At 42.7% G+C, this 18,008-nt stretch overlaps 1 protein-coding gene across 1 annotated transcript; it reads left to right on the top strand.

The window, feature by feature from the left end:
- Positions 1 to 1,483: 1,483 nt before the first annotated feature.
- On the top strand, positions 1,484 to 4,001 carry LOC145443521 (uncharacterized). The gene is made up of 3 exons (XM_080321477.1): positions 1,484 to 2,809; positions 2,866 to 3,074; positions 3,161 to 4,001. Exons 1-3 carry the CDS (start codon positions 1,484 to 1,486, stop codon positions 3,999 to 4,001), a joined length of 2,376 nt encoding a protein of 791 aa, XP_080177603.1.
- The last annotated feature ends 14,007 nt before the right edge of the window (positions 4,002 to 18,008 follow it).

Genomic DNA, 18,008 nt, shown 5'->3' with positions numbered 1-18,008 from the left:
CGTTCGATTCGACATGATCCAGAAAATCACATTATTGGGCACTGTGCACATTCTTCGGAAGGCCTTGAATGCACCACTGGACTAAAATTACACTTGTGAATCACAGCATAATTTCTGTAATTTCGATTCTTCATCTTCAATCATCTCTACCTCTGCTCTGTAACCCTTGCCAATTCTTCATCTGCTGCAATTCTGTAATCTGACTTCTCCGTGTATTGCATAGGAATAACAATTTGAATGTATTTCTGAAATTTTAAAAATTTACTCCAATCCCGCCATTTTCCTTTGGGGGCAGGTTGCTCCCCGGATTATGTGTGTATCTACCAGTTTTACTGTGAATAAAGAATATAATAATACAGCCCCATGTAAACGAGCTTTCATGGACCTGGCTATCCAGCTCTGGTCTGAAACCGGCAAGCGAAGGATTCATTTTCGCAGCACAAGACCAATCGCTTCCTACAAAATACTATCGCAAAAGAATTCTGAAGCAAAACACGGACGGCAAATGCAGAATGTGCCACAACCAAAATGAAACTGTGGCACATCTCATGTCCGGCTGTGGTGCACTTGCAGCTACCGAATACACATGGAGACACACTAGGATTGGTCACTACATTCATCTTGAATTATGCAAACATTTTAACATCACCACTTCGACAAAAAATTGGTACGATTACAGCCCAGCACCAGTGACAGAAAACGACCACGTAAAAATTCTGTGGGATGTACCAGTTATAACTGACCGCGAAATCAGAAGCAACCGCCCGGATATGATCATCAAACTAAAAAAGAAAAGAGGATGCTTGTTCATTGAACTGGCTGTCCCAGCTGATCACAATATACAACAAAAAAAAATCAGAAAAGCAGTCCAAATACGCAGACCTCAAAATGGAATGTGAGAAAATGTGGCGATGCAAAATAAACATTGTACCGATAGTCATTGGCGCTACAGGGGTCGTAAGCAAAAAACTCATGAGACATATCCGACAGATTCCGGGTAACGTTCGATCCGACATGATCCAAAAGATCACGTTATTGGGCACTGTGCATATTCTTCGGAAGGCGTTGAATTATAGATAACTAACCTACGGATAGATGGGCAAGACGAGAGTCACGGTCGAGTGATGCGACAACGGCAGATTTGTTGTCGCTTCATAGCATGAAACGGGAGCGTAATCGCTAATCCCATAGATGAAGACCCGAGCGCTCAAATCAAATAAAGTTGATCTTATTTGAAAGCTACAGTCGCGCTGATTCTGATAATATACATTAAATTTTCATCAAGGCAATGGAACTGTAGTGGTAGCTCTATGGCGCCACTAGGGTGTGACGACATCGCAGGTGCTTCGGTGCTTGGTCGTCACTGAATACATGGCTGCTTGAGGACTCACGTCTCGTATATTAGACAGACCGTCAGTCACGTTACTACATGGTGACAGCGTTGTAAATGCAGCTGATAGCAATTACTTAGCTACTCAGAATTATGGCTAGTGGATATACTGCCTTGCAAGGACTGCACCCGAAGCCATTATCACTGGCTGGAAACAACCCGCCTCAAGCGTGGGTTGATTGGAAGGAAGACTTTGAAACGTATCTCTGTGCTGCAGAATTATCGCAAAAGGATGACTGCGTCAAGGTAGGACACCTACTGAGTCTTATTGGTCCGGAGGGAAAGTCAATTTATAAGAATCTCACGTGGCTTCCTGCTCGACGAGAAAATGATCAAGACATTCCTGCTGAAGATAAAAATGACTACAAACTAGTCATTGACAAATTTGATGCGTGCTTTGAGCTTCGTGATGATCGCTTCAGAATGCGAAGGAAGTTTTGGCTATTCTTGAAACGGGAGGAGGACGAGTCTTTTTTGCAATGGTCACTCCGTGTTCGCGAAGCTGCAGCCAAGTGCTGCTATCATCCGCAGAGGTGTCTTGAGGAAGTTATTATGGATAAACTCCTTCTGTGTTGTACGGACACCGGTACCTTGTCAGAACTCTTCGCCGAGGATCCGGAAACCTTGACACTGAGCAAAGTTGAATCGATCATCGATAAATGCGAATACGTCAAACAGGGTGTCGCGTCCTATAAATCTGCTACGATTGATGCAGTCACAAAGAAACCTCCACTAAAAACAGGATCTACTGCTCGACAGAAGGATGGAAAGGATGCTAAGACGTCGCTGATAAAATGCAAACACTGTGGTAAGAAGCACCAGTTTGGTAGATTTTTCTGTCCTGCTGCCGATTATAATTGCTCGGTGTGTGAGAAAACAGGACATTTCGAAACTGTCTGCCGTGCTTCTGCTCGGACAAATATACGCTCCGTGGAATCCGATACTGTTGGTGAAGACGATGTGGACGGATGCTCAAGTCCCATCGCGCCAGTCTTTGTGGGATCCGTGATTGCTGCTGTAGATTTGGATAGTGCTCCCAATACCGATACAGTTAACATGGAGCCTGTAATCCCACACCAGGGGCTGACCATTAGCACGGTGGAACCAGCGGAAGATATTGGCTGGTTTGTCAAGCTCAAGGTTGCCCTTGACCTGCTTACATGGTGCGTTGATACTGGCGCACAAGTATCAGTCATGCCCTTGCACATATACAAGCGTCAATATGGATCCATCAGACCCTCCGACAAACGGTTGATGACTGCAGGGAATAAGGAACTTTCCACCCTTGGCTATGTCGCTATGACGCTCTGGTTTGAGGATAACTCCGTTGTGGAAAAGGTCTACGTTGTCCGGGATACGCCTAAACTACTCTTGGGTATCCCAGGGCATTCAAAATCGGACTCCTGCAAGATGTGCCGGGTACAGTTAGCATCCGTGCAGTAGACTGTGCAGTAACTCCCTCGCTTCGGTCTAAGGAAGAGGTCATGAAAGCTTACCCTGAACTCTTTCAAGGAGTGGGAAAAATGAAAGGACAGTACTCTATCAAACTGAAGGCGAATGCTAAACCGTTTAGCCTGAAAGTACCTCGCAGAGTTCCCATTCCTTTGCTTGGTAGTTTGACTGCTGAGCTAAATAAATTGCAAAAGGCGGACATAATTGAGCCTGTCAACGAGCCAACAGACTGGTGCGCACCGATCGTTGTGGTACCAAAGAAAACTCTGAAATACGCCTGTGTGTGGATCTAACGAAACTCAATGATTCTGTTGATAGGGAACTCTACCCTATGCCGACAGTTGAGAGCACCCTGGGGAAGATTGCTGAAGGAACTGTTTCCACCAAACTGGATGCGAATAGTGGATTTTATCAAATAGAACTTGAACCTGAGTGTCGTAAGTTAACTACATTCATCACCCCTGATAGGAGGTTCAGATTCAAGAGGCTTCCATACGGCATCGCCAGCGCACCCGAAGTCTACCAACGGAAAATGAATCAGGTGCTTGCTGGCATCCCCAATGTGATATGTCACATGGATGACATCATAATTGCTAGCTCACCACAGGATTACAATACCACCCTCGGACTTGTACTGGATAGACTCCGAGATGAGGGAATTACATTGAATAAAGACAAATGTGTCTTTTCAGCGACTAAACTGGAATACCTTGGACATGTTATTGGCAAGGATGGCATCGGCAAGGATCCTAAAAAGGTTGAGGCGATTGCCAAGTTCTCCGCTCCCTCAGACGTCCCGGAACTGAGAAGGTTTCTGGGAATGACTAATCAACTCATGAAATTCTCACCCAACCTGGCTGAGCTTACAAAGCCTCTGAGGGATCTACTGAAGAAAAACACTTCGTGGCTCTGGGGTGCTGAACAACAGCTGGCCTTCGACCAGGTTAAGGCAGAGCTGTCCTCGGATGTGATTCTTGCTATGTATAGCCCGGATAAGGAAACTGTTGTCTCTGACGACTCCAGCAGTTATGGACTTGGAGCTGTGCTGATGCAACGCCAGGTCGACAACTCTCTACGCCCTGTCGCTTATGCTAGCAGATCGCTGACTGAGACAGAGAGACGATATACGCTCAAATCGAGAAGGAGGCCCTTGCTATAACGTGGTCTATGGAGAGATGGAAGGAACTCTTGATCGGCTTGCATCAACTTCGCGTGGAGACTGATCACCAACCATTAGTTCCACTTTTGTCAACAAAGACTCTTGATGAGCTTCCGCTCAGAGTGCAACGATTCCGAATGCGGCTGATGAAGTTCCACTTCATCATATCTCATGTTCCGGGGAAACTGCTATATACTGCGGACGCATTGTCTCGTTGTCCGTTGCCAACTTTCGAGGACGTTGATGGCCTTCATAATGAGACAGAAGCCTATGTCAATGCCGTCACATCCAGCCTTCCTGCGTCTTGCAAACGGTTGGATGAAATTCGCTCAGAGCTCCAGAAAGATGACGTATTGCGCACAGTGATGCAATATGTATCCTCCGGGTGGCTGAAATGCAAAGAGACGCTGCATGGCCCACTTAGGCCATACTGGAATGATAGAGCCTGTTTATCTACTTATGACGGACTCCTGCTAAAAGGGAATCGCTTGGTGATCCCCTGTACGCTGAGACAAGACGTTTTAAGATACCTTCATGATGCTCACCAAGGGGTGACAGAGTCCCGATTCAATGCATCACAGTCATGCTGGTGGCCTGGAATTTCTAAGGACATTGAAGAAACCGTCAGAAATTGCGAAAAGTGCACGGAGCATCAGCGAGAAAGGGTGGAACCGATGCTGCCAGCATCCTTCCCAGAGAGACCCTGGTCCCGTGTTGGTGCCGACTTCTTTCAATACCAGAATTCCATGTACCTGCTAGCCGTTGACTATTACTCCAGGGACATTGAGATTTGCATTGTCTCCAAAACAGTGAACGCAGCAGAGACGATTCTGAAATTCAAGAAGATTTTCAGTAGGCACGGCATCTGCGAGACTTTGGTCACAGATGGAGCACCTATGTTCTCTTCCCGTGACTTTGCGTCATTTTGCGGAAGCTGGAAAATTGAACATATCATGTCCTCACCTAGATATCCACAGGGGAACTCGGAGGCTGAGCGTGCCGTTCAGACCATCAAAAACCTTCTGCGAAAATGTGACGATGAATATCTGGCGCTACTCACCAGTGATGAGCATCGGAGCGGAGTCGGAGTGGATTCGGAGCGGAGTTTTGCCGAATTTGTGACAGTCGGAGCGGAGTCGGAGTTTACTACAGATATTTTTTCGGAGAATTTCGAAGTATTCTAACTTTTGTCTCCGATGTCCTTGGATAGCTCTGACCGGAATACACTATTGATTATGATTACAAACCAAGACACAGACAGTTAACACCCTGTAAAGTTGTAATATGACGGGTAACATGCAAAAATGATTGCCAAGTGCATAAAAATCAGCCATCTGCACTGCTATTGCGGACTGGAGAGTAGACAATACTGTGAGGCCACCCGTATTATCACATGTACCATGTTGTACCATGTGTACCATGTGCCATGCTTGCCACTGTTTCGGATACTTGACGAGATTCACCGGAGTATCTCGGAGTCTGGGATTAAGCTTTCCGGAGTCGGAGGGAGTTTTCCTCAGACACTAAAGTTGTCGGAGGGATTCGGAGTCTCGAAAAGCACTACCCGCTCATCACTGCTACTCACATACCGCAACACCCCATTGGCTATCGGCTACTCGCCGGCAGAATTGAGCATGGGCCGCAAACTAAGAACAAGAGTACCGTGTCATCCAGACGATCTTCTGCCCAAGTCTGCCGACCGAACCGCCGTGAAGAAAGCCGAAGCAGATTACCGACGCAGAGTTACTCGTGATTACAACAAAAGACACAGAGTAGTACCTGGAGATGAGTTCAAGGTGGGAGATCGCGTCTGGATTCCGGACTGCAAATCGCAAGGTGTTGTGGAAAAACTTGACACTGACACTCAACCCAGATCCTTGGTTATCAGAACTGGGCGTGGCACCTTCAGAAGAAATCGCCGAATGGTGCGAAGATACCAGACGGAGAATGTCCCGCAAGAAGGCGTCGACATTACTGCCAGTGAGGCAGCTGAATTCTTCAAATTTCCCGATCAGGGAGGTGATAGCAGTTCGAGCGCTACTAGTGTCGATCGCGATGACCATCATGAGGCGGCGATAGTCCGACGGTCGGATCGGAACAGAACCGCACCTCGCAGATACATCGAGGAGTACTGATGTAGTTGTAGGAGTAGTGTGTGTAAATATGTTGTGTCTTCATTCACCTCCTGCCTGCCAATTGCTTCATACCTTTGTACCGCTAACTGCCTCAATTCGGATTGTTTATTGTCTTCATTCTGTGCTTGCGTTGTATATGTTTGTGCTGCTAATAAGCTTTTGTGCTTGTCCCGAGAAGGGAGATGTAGTGGTAGCTCTATGGCGCCACTAGGGTGTGACGACATCGCAGGTGCTTCGGTGCTTGGTCGTCACTGAATACATGGCTGCTTGAGGACTCACGTCTCGTATATTAGACAGACCGTCAGTCACGTTACTACAGGAACCACCCCGAAATAGCCTTCAAAATATGAAAATCGGCATTGTTCTAAACAATCGCAACCACGCACGGACCGTTGTTATGGTCATTGTGCTGCGCCGTTGCAATTGTTTTAGAACAATGCCGATTTTCATATTTTGAAGGCTATTTCGGGGTGGTTCCATTGCCTTGATGAAAATTTAATGTATATTATCAGAATCAGCGCGACTGTAGCTTTCAAATAAGATCAACTTTATTTAATTTGAGCGCTCGGGTCGTCATCTATGGGATTAGCGATTACGCTCCCGTTTCATGCTATGAAGCGACAACAAATCTGCCGTTGTCGCATCACTCGACCGTGACCCTCGTCTTGCCCATCTATCCCAAAGTCACTCAACTATGACAAGTCGTCCGACTAATAAGCGCAATGTTACGACGGTACTGGAGCGCAAAATGTTGCTCAAAAGTCCGTCGGCGCTAACCTGCGGTAATGGAAAACCGTGCTCGCCGACCTTATATTTCGACTTTTACCGGTCATTTCTCGAGAATTATCTGGCTGTGTGTGATATAAGGAGTAAAGTATGTAATATAACGACATTAAAACGAAATATGTGTAAATGGATGACCTTCATACGAAATATACCGTATATATATGACGCATTATGAATTTCGGCTTAAACCGAAAATATTACTTGTCGTGATACGGGATTATTGCTGTTCATCGCAAGACCTTCCAATTATAGTGTCCTACCTCAGTCGCACGAATGCGATGTCCTGCTATCATTGGAGCTCGAGCGCTCACTGACTGGAAAAACAGCATACAAGACAACTGGTTTTGTCAGCAGCATTCTGCTTTTCTCTCTGTGATAACTGTTTTCTCTTTAGCAATAATTCACAATTTGACAGCAAATTCACGGATGATTTCTGAGATTGGCTGGTGATATTCTGGCAGCTAAATCTGTCTGATGCACAGACCCTCAAGTACCGTATAAAACTACCACCTGCCATCAAGTTTTGCAAGAAGCATTCCATCCCATCGATAATAATACTTGAATGCCATAACCCTCATGTCAGGACACATGTGGCAGTGACGTTTATTCAACACAACAAAATCAAAGATGTAAAAACCACAAAATTTCTCGCAATAAAAATAAGCTGTTTATTAGGGTTGTTCAAAAATAACTAGATAAATTTTCATTCAACAAATTCAAAATTTTGTAGGTACAACAGTTTTGCTTCTGCAAGCTGGATTTGAACCAAGTCTGGTGTGCAACAGCAGCAAATAGACAGTAAAATTGAAAGAGAAATGTTATTTTTGAACAACCCTACCATGTATTGTCCAGTCATTTGATACACGACCTTGCAGCACACTTACCTGCATACTGTTTCTTCTCTTTGATGGCTAATGTTTTCTCTTTTGCCAGAATTCGCAATCGAATAGTGGCAAATTTACGGGTGATTTCCGAAATCGGTTGGTGGCACGTTAATTGAAATTCTGGTAAGCCAATCTTACCCATGATCATGTCTAGGGGGTTGACCTGATCATGAATTTGCTTTGTGTTTAGTCTAATTAATGCTTCAGTTTCTTGAAAAAAGCGATAGATCCGTTGATTCGGATGGCATAAAAAGTAGGTGGTGGTGCTTTCATTGCCGAGATTGCCATCTGTTCTATAGGAACGAATCTTTGTCAAGGTGGCATCTGGGTTGTCTTGGGCTGCATGACTATCCAACAGTGCACTACGACACAATGAACAATTGTACTTTTTCAGCACTTGATGAATTGCCCATCCTACAAGGTAGTACAATCCATTGGATTCGCAAGCATCCAATGAAAAACTGCCAACTTCCGAGAGCAATTCCATGCAAGTATATTCAGAGTCCTCAAATTGTGGTTGTGGGCTAGCACCAATGTTTTTAATGAAGTTGACCAAATTTGGAACGTCATCAGCATCGCAATTTGAGCCCGAGATCGAAGTCATGAATTGAGCTACAGTGATCAATTTTAACGAAGACATGAATTCCGTTGGTTTAGGATGATTGTTCCCCCTCATGCGCACCTGGAGAAAATATAACATAATTACATTTAATTAAATAACCCAAAATTATTATAGATAGCCTACCAGACTGAATAAATTTTCAAGTGCATCTTGCGTGAACCGCCCAGACAGGACAAAATCAAGGATGCCTCTTGCACACAATCGGTCATGGATTGAAAGTATGCTTGCTGTTGAGAGTCTAATCCCGGTCTGAACTGGTTTCCATGTATCATTGGGAAACTTCATTAATTCGACAAACCTCATCACCTGCAAAATGCTCAAGGTGATGAATAGTATAACGAAGCACAAGATTACTAGCGAAATCACCTCTTTAAGAAAATTAGGCTTTTGGGTTGCATTGGCAAATAATGCCTCGCTGATGCGTCTTGCATTCACCGCATCAAACCAATTGTTAAAATACTGGCAGAAAAATGCGGTGGTCAAGGCTTCTTTTTTCAAATAACCAGCATCTACCATTGTGCGAATACCAGATGATGTTCCATGACTGAGAACCTTTCAAATATCATCAGGTTTCTAATGAGTTAAAGGGTGTACAACTGTGCAACGTAAAAAATGCCTTGCCTGTGCAGCAGTCCTGACACACATCTTCTGGTATTGCGATGGCTGAATATGCTTCCTGGATAAATTAGGAGCAATTTTCAGCTGCTTTCCTTCCTGGAACTTCACTAATTCTTTTACATCTGATGAACATACCTGCTCAATTGAAGAGTAAATACCACAGCAAATACCTGTGTCTCAATGAAGTTACCTTATTTGATTCAAGTTGATACTTTTCCACAGCAAATTGTGGTATTGTAATATTATGCTTCAAAAAGGCCGACCTCAGATTTTTTAGCAGATGTGGTACATCAGCTAGAAAGTTGAGTTTTTCCTCAGAAAAGAAGGGATGCTGTATTTCGCATTTCAGTTCCAATCTACAAATAGAATTAGATGATCCGATTTGGCCATAGCATTTTGCAGAGAATTTGCAGTCTTAATTGACTCTTACCCGTTTGATTTGATTCCAGCTGCTTTCCACATTGCCTGGTTAGAAGAAGCCATATCAGAAACGACAGCAACCACCTTGAACTGTTTTTGAGCTAGTTGGATAACAATCTCACGGGTTATTCTCCAGAGTGTGTCGCCATTGATGGAATTTCCAGTAAAATAATATGCTGCATATGACATAACCAATTAGCAAGATAGGAAGCATATTGTATTAGGGGTCAACAATCAAAGTTTCATGTTTGTTCATCTCATCACTCAAGTAAATTGCAATGTTTATAACAATGATGGGCTTTTCCAAGTCAATATTCAACGACTCACACTTTATTACAGTCTATATGCTATTTGAGCATTCAATTTTTGACACTCACCCACAGTTTGTTTCCATTTTTTGTGATACCTTTCACCATATAGCACAAAGCATGAGATGCAGGCGTGTCTGGCGAGTCGCGTGGCTGTCGTAGTTCAGGGTCAATATACCCAACAAATCTTTTGGTGGATGGATTGAACTCGATGGCTTGGGAAATCTGCATTTCATCGAGCATGAGACTACACATCTTTTCCTCATCGGTGGAGTTTTCCATCGCCTGGCCCATCCATTCAATGATTTCGTGTTGTATCCCCGAATAAAATGGAAGTTTAGTCACTCTTTGACAGAGTACAGACTTGCATGGAAGGGGATAGTCCATTTTCCGCAGAAATTCATAACTGAAACAAATTCTTTTAAATTAGCTTCACTCAATATCAACATGATTATTACCCATGCGAACCAACAGCACATCTAATCTTTAGAGCTTTAGTCACAGTGTCATCACTCCAAGTTAGCCCTTGACCTTTAAATCGGCTTGCCAGTGATTTCAATTGGTCAGGGTTGAGGAATGATGCCATCGAGCCATTGATTTTGGCAATACTTGACTCTAATACTTTTATCTGAATAAAATATACCAGACTAGTAGATCTTTATACATCAATCTATATGGCCTATGGTCACGTACGCTCCGCTCCTTTAAAACTATACCGTACCTTTGATCTCAGTCGGCGGTTTTCTAGAATGAGAGTGTGGCATTTCTCACAGTTTTCTAATTCGTTGTTCACATTGCATTCAGATTCAACGTCTGAATCAGGATTGGTAAATGCCGTTTCGGGAGCAGAGTAAGAGTGCTCTTCAATGATTTCTGAATGAAATATTGTAATTGCTTCCCTTGCATGAATGACAAGCTGAACTTTTTTCACTTTGCGCTACAACTGGCACATTAACTGCGCTATCCCTGGTGAGCACCCTTCTACCACTCTCAACTCGTTTCGGAGGATTGGGTATGTCGAAAATTGTGGGAACTGCAGTTCGTATCAATACTTTCCGGTTGTCTGAATTCTGTTTAAACTGACCTGGCTCGAAGTGTTTCTAAATGCAATAATTCGATTGGAAGCATTGATCCAAACTTTCAAAAAAACCGCTGAATAAAACTCAAGAGTAACACACACTTCACATAATCTAGATGAATCTGTTGGTTGCCACTTGTCTCGTCTCATATTAACTGCCCACTTTTGACGACGTTGAGTATTCTTCGGGAACCGAAAGAGGACAGAACTGGCACCCTCAGACACTTTTCTCTTCTTTCTTGTGCTACTACTACCAGTACTACCTGCTTCGTTTTCCTGACCTATCATATAGAATGAAGCGATTGAAAAAACAAACAAATCGATGATTAAATCCTGCCTCCGCACCGTTCACTGCCTTCCTTTTACTCGTACTAGAGTTACAATTGATAGCAGCACAACCAGCCATGTTTGCGCCGCAAAACCCAACCAATTCCACATACACAGCCGTTGATATCAATGCTGAGCTTACGAGACCAGGCTTCAGTTGTGCAACATTTCTCGCTCCATGAAAATACGGTCGGACGACTTGTCATAGTTGAGTGACTTTGATCTATCCGTAGGTTAGTTATCTATAATTGAATGCACCACTGGACTAAAATTATACTTGTGAACAATGATATATATACACAATGATTGGAAACTCCAGTGAGCTCTGCGTTTGAGCGCGTCGCGAGTCATGCTTCACTACAGGTATGAAATCGATGTAAACAAACGGTTCGCCAGCAATCTTTCTTCAGGAACTGGCGTTAACGTAGTGAAAAGTTTTTTATCGAGACCTCTTTTCACGTGAAATGTGTGCATACTGTACAGGTTTTGGCCAATACCAGTAGCATGGCTTAATATTCAGACGAAACTGATGTACCAGTGTGCCTACGTGATGAACATTGTGATCGTAGGTGGTCTCGCAGTATCAAATAAAGGTGGATACTTCATAGTACGAGCTAGAGTTGGGATCAGGTCACTATCTTCAAGTCATTGCAAATTTTTAATCAAGTCACGAAGTCATTTGTAAATTTTTCAAGTCAATTCAGGCAGGTTCTAAAACTGACTCTGAAGTCAGGCCTTCTGAAGTTGTGAAAGTAGGCAAAACCTACTTGAGGATATCGCAAAAAGCATCACGTTTTTGAAGTAATAATAGTCATTATTCCTTTGTTACGGAGATTCATCTTGTGATCCGAATGCTCATATATACAATTGAATAAAAATAAAAATATTTTTTATTTGATACATATCAGGAGTAATCGTCAGCAGCTTGTAGATACAGAATACAATTGACTAACAGATGTATACAAAGTAAGTCTAACTCATTTCTTCATACTACTCGAGTACTTTTCAGTCCGTTCATTTTCTGCTTCAACAAGTAGATTTCAATATCCAATTGACTAAAAAACTGCAAAACCTGGTCTTAACCTACTTTTTCAAACTACGGTACTTCATGAGCAATGTTCCCTCTAAGCTGCGCAAGTGCGCAGTGCTGAAGCGGTCCCTGCGCACAGAAATCTAAGTTGCGCACAGAAAATCTGAAGTGATGTTTTTTTGAAGTCGTTGCGCACTGTTGTCCAAGGCACCACGCAGGCGCGCAAACTCGTGAAAAATTAGAGGGAACATTGCCAGGGGCATATAGTGTTATCGCTGAAGTCTTACATCGAGGTACAAGTGCGGCCAGCAAAGGTAAATACTGCACTCCGTGAAGAAATGAGACTTTGCAATCACGAGCGCCTAACGAAAAATCTTTTCTTTTAGTATGGTCTCGTACGCGTGAGCGATACTGATATCATTTCAATAGCGCATTATTTTCCGGGAATGGCGAAATAACATGGTTTAACATAGTTATAAATAACAATGGGCGAGCTCGAAGTTAATCTGCGAGAAACTAGCGCATAGTCTTCTCCGCGTGTTATGAACATTGCGTAAGATTTCCTCAGGACCGTATCTGCCGCACCCAAACCCTCAATTAGGGGGCCGAGATCAGGGTTGTAACCAAGTCACATGGTTCCGAGTCACGAGTCAATCTTACTTTTGTGGTTTTGACTCGAGTCAAGTCGAGTCATTTTCAATTCATCACCGAGTCGAGTCCGAGTCCAAGTCACCGTTTAAAGCAGTGGTTCTCAACCTTTTTCGACACGCGCCCCCCCTGGAGATGGTCAAAAAACTCGCGCCCCCCCTGACCTCCCTTGCATTTATCGTCATGTCAAAAAGAGCACATCATCTAATACAGAGGTGGGTAACGTTTTTGATAATGATGACCGCATTTCGATTGCTTATGTAGCGTAAGGCCGCATTCCAGAGCATAGCCGCAATGAACGATCTGGACGCAAAATTCCTACGGTAAACTGTCCATATCCATTCCCGGTGAACACCGGACTATTCTACTGTTCTCAATGGCCTATTGTACGCACCGAAATCGCGAATGGCAATGTTATGAATAGTTGCCGGGAGGTGCATATTGTCGCGCGGAGCGCGAAAATTTTTCAGGGCCGCGAACGAATTGCTATTTCTTGCCAATTCCCATTCCGGCTCAGATTAAGAAGGGCGCTACTGCATTAAAACAGAAAAATGAAGTCTTGTTGAATTGCGAGGAGGGCGAAGAAAATTTCAAGATTAACTAAAATCTCTCGAAAATGCGGGAGTGAATTCGTAATTGCAATTTGCATGTCTACGGCCGCCAACGCATAGCCTACTAATTGCATTAGGCGTCGACGGCCGCTCAAATTCCCTTCTACGGCTGCAGACTGCCCACCCCTGATCTAATAGTATACATAAGGTATATCTTACACCAATTTTGAATCTGCATTCCAGTTGTTGAGTCTTTTACATTGCTGACAAATTTCTTCAAACTTGTTTGAAAATAACAAAAAACATTGAACAAGACATCCACTAATTAATTTCAATGTAGGTCACCCTGAGACTAATCCTGATGCTGGTAGTGAGTACAGAGAGCAAGGCGTCGTTCTGTCCTGCCAGGCTGAATTTGATCAGTTTTCGAAATGAATTAATTGTGTTGATTTATAGCCTAATTGAGGGCGAAACCGGGCAGCCTATGTTGCATGTAAGTCTGTTTTAGGCAGTGCAGTTCGCAAGCTACTAACAAGAGCTGCCCAGCGCGACCAGCTTTAGGCTGCTGTCAAAGCTATGAAGCAATGAATGACTTACACGTGGGAATTGCTCTCTATATCTCCAAAGAATTTCAAAAATTTGCTCAAATGAAGTTGAAATCGGACTATACTCAGTTGAGCGCTGTTGCTAGAGTTTGTATTTTGCAAGCTTTCTTGAATATGGAATAAATTTCATCTTCATTAATCGTCTTCTCATATTGGATGTGAAACACATGTTCAGACACGTACAATTTATACTGACTTTGTCAATTTCTCGCGCCCCCCCCCTATACTGACTTCGTCAATTTCTTGCGCCCCCCCTGAGAGCCTCCGGCGCCCCCCAAGGGGGGCGCGCCCCCCAGGTTGAGAACCCCTGGTTTAAAGGGTCAAGTCCGAGTCATAGTGTTATGACTCGAGTCCGAGTCCAAGTCACAGCATTGAAGTCGTGTTCAACTCATGTTTTCGATCCTGCTTGGGTGATATCGAATTCCTTGCTTGCCAAACATGCTTATTTTGTCCCTATCAGAGTATTGGCACATGTTTGTTTAGGCAGATAACGGACAGTTATCTGGCCTCATTTACCGATGCTACAGATAGATGAGACCCCCAATATGCTAACTTCACTAATCTTATAACATAAAATCAAATATCTGTCCTGTCAGTCTGATACATCCCAAATACAAGCAGTCAGTTTTTATTACGAGCACATCGACGACGGCTCACAAATAGCTGACGGAGAACCAACGAATTCAGGTCTACGTATCAGCTGATATAGAATGAAAATATGCACGTTTATGTAGAGGTATATTTTCACCAGGCCAGCATGCTGTAAAAGTGTGCATGCAGCTATGTGGCAGTGACAAAAGAACAGATACCTTTTGATATTACTAAAGGTTTTCTCAATTGCATTAAAGACTATATCGCAGTTACATCATTGGAGAAATAATTGTACAATGGGGCTGTTAAAAAACATTTCTTTAAATTTTCTGTCTACTTTTTAAAATTGTTAGATTGCCTAAAAAACTCAAATTTGGCACAATTTCAACCGTTAGAAAGCAATGCTATGAGAGAAAATTTTGGATTAATTACGAATAGAGCGAATTTTACCGGCTACCTCATGATATTGTTAGAGTGCGTGAAAATATGATTCATAGCACATTTGGCTCAATTCCAATTGGAAGAAGCGAAGTTATTAGAGTAGGATATTTTTGATATGAAAAAATAGTCGGCTTAGTACTAGTGTGTAATTATATTATATGAAAGAATTTCTCACTAAAAATACTCTATTAATTTTCAAGTCCAAAGTTTTCTCCTCGCATATCATTGCAAGATACAGTGTTCTTTTATTGCAACGTAACAATTTTATCAAGTAGCCATCCAGTAAAATAAAACAGAAGTTATTTTTGAACAGCCCTATTGTACAAACATCACACAAAATTAGCCATTCATTATTACTCACATGCACAATGCAAATACCTTACAAAACGTGAAATGGACGGAGGGTGTTGTGTGTTTTCACAGACGGCAGATCAAATGAATGATGAGTTACACTTCAAAAATACCAAAGTGGAAAGGAGATCCTCAGATATATTAAATCGGCATGGCCTTAGAATTAATACACATCTACTGAATACACTTTGCCCTGGTGCACTAGGTGAAGGAATTGACAAGCATTTTTGAACCTCATTGAAGAGTATTGGATACTCATTCTTTCTAGTCGCCCTAAAACGCAAAGTATCACCGCCTTCAAATCTACACATGAGCTTATCAGTCTCTTCCAATACTTGACCATCTGAGTCATTGCATTGGCTCTAATTTAACTTTGCATCGATTATTTCCTTGTATAATTGAAAAGTTTTGAGTACTTTGATTGCGGAGGATTTATTATCTCTTTATCACTGGATGATTTTGAACAATGCATTGCTACTATGTACCATTGCCTGTTGTTTTTACGGCGGCATATCTGATATCAGACGAGTGCAACGAAAGCAGTGGTGACAAATAGCGATCTCGGCAGAATTCGTCAGATGCGTTGATCTAGCCATTACGATTCGCAAATTTCTTCGTCTTCAAGTCATATAAAATAAGCCGAGTCAATGACTTGGACCAAGTCATGCGTAATGACTCGAGTACAAGTCGAGTCAATCGAAATATTGACTCGAGTCGAGTCGAGTCATTTTCCCATTTCAAGAAAATGACTCGAGTCAAGTCGAGTCACAAAAAAATCGTGACTCGAGTCTGACTCGAGTCGAGTCATGACTCGAGTCATTACAACCCTGGCCGAGATCGAAAGGAGCCCAAAATTATTTCGTGAATTAACATAAATCATGGTGTATTTTTTGGGAATTTTTCAAAATATTTATCGAGCCGCGCGCGAATTAATTTTGTCAAATGTCTTGGTTATTTGGTACCCGTCCCACAACAAAAAATAGGCGTGATTAAGAGAAATGGGCACTTTGGCGTCGGTCATTACCTTATGCCACGGCGCACCAAGACATATGAAGTTATAGGCTATGTGACATGCGACTCCGAGAAGTGCGCCAAAACGATCAGCAGCGAGAAAAGCTTGGCCGAAAAGGACTGCCCTATATGCTGACCGAAAACTTCGATTCATACATATAAGTTTAATTGTCCATAGGCGCGTAAATGGCTGGCGCTGAATGTTCATGTGCTGGCGATCCGAGTCCCACAACAAGACAAATGCCATGTCGAGGGAACATTATTTGCCAGTTGAGAAATACCAATTTTAAATCGTGTTCGTGTTTTAGTTTAGTACGTTTGAGCGATTTCAATGTCTTTTGACATAGCCGATAGGAGGTCACGAAATAGCATCATATAACGAAGTCATTATACCAACGAGTGCGCGCGAAGATGTTTAATTAATATTTAGAGGACCTACCTTTTCTAACACACCTCACTTGATCAGCTTTACCAGTAAATCTGATTATGTGAGCAGAGAGATGATAAAAATGGATAGCAATAGATATATGCTATGTAATTCCCGATCATATTGACCGATTCAATCATGAATCATATAAAATTTTCGCGCTCCGCGCGTTCAGGCGAGATAGCCACTAAGCCCCCCCCCCGATGTAGATGATATCGGCAAAAAGCGCAGAGCCCGATAGGGGGTCTGGGGGACTTCGCCCCCGATAAGTTCGGTTTATCACCTTATGTGGGGGGCTGGTTGCGCACTATTGTCCAAGGGCCTGCGCAGTGAGTTAACGTGTTTGCGCAGACTCGTGAAAAATTAGAGGGAACATTGTTCATGAGTACAATTTAACATGATATGATGGTATATCTTATAAGTGTATGTGTGCGCAAGAGCGACCCACAATAGGTAGAAAGTTCCTGCCACTGTCCATGTCAGGTTTGATAGACTTGTGCACAGCCAATGATCTATAAATGATTGTTCACAGCATATACTTTGTATGGTCATTAAATTGTAATGTTGTCCATGTCCAGTCCAGTTTGTTAACTCTTACAATCATAGTTGACTTGCAAGATGGTGACTTCGAAGAATGGGATGGAATAGAGACTATCCAACAATCCCCTTCACTCAACAAATCTCCGAACTTACACATCACCATCTATTCCCTCAACGGTCGAGGTGATCATGGAAGAAGTTGGTCGAATCCGAGCATCATAACAATGTGTCATCGCATGGGTATTACAGAAGCAGGATTTTGAACAGCTTAAATACCTCACCTCTTCATGGACTCCTAAATGCTCTGATACTAGTCGTGTCTAAATTTCAATGAGGATACCAACACCATAATATCATTAAGAATTTTATACAGGGTATGGATATTTCATTTACTATAACACTTGAAAACTGCATAAACAACTTTTGTTATCATGTCAGACTTGTTGTCATCTAAATTCAGAATAACAAGAACCAAAATCCTAGACAACGGAAAGCATTTAAGTCAAGTGAATATGTAGCAAAAGAGGATTTTCATGTTTATGCAAATTACAATATCAGATATACCTATGTTTAAGCCATTCGATAAATGTACTGTCTGCATCTATTTTTGTTGTAATTTATGAAACTGTGCTGT

Source organism: Botryllus schlosseri, chromosome 7 (genome assembly GCF_051294905.1).
Source record: "Botryllus schlosseri isolate E-star chromosome 7, Bs_hap1, whole genome shotgun sequence".
Taxonomy (NCBI): domain Eukaryota; kingdom Metazoa; phylum Chordata; class Ascidiacea; order Stolidobranchia; family Styelidae; genus Botryllus; species Botryllus schlosseri.
This window is presented reverse-complemented; position numbering and strand designations above follow the sequence as displayed.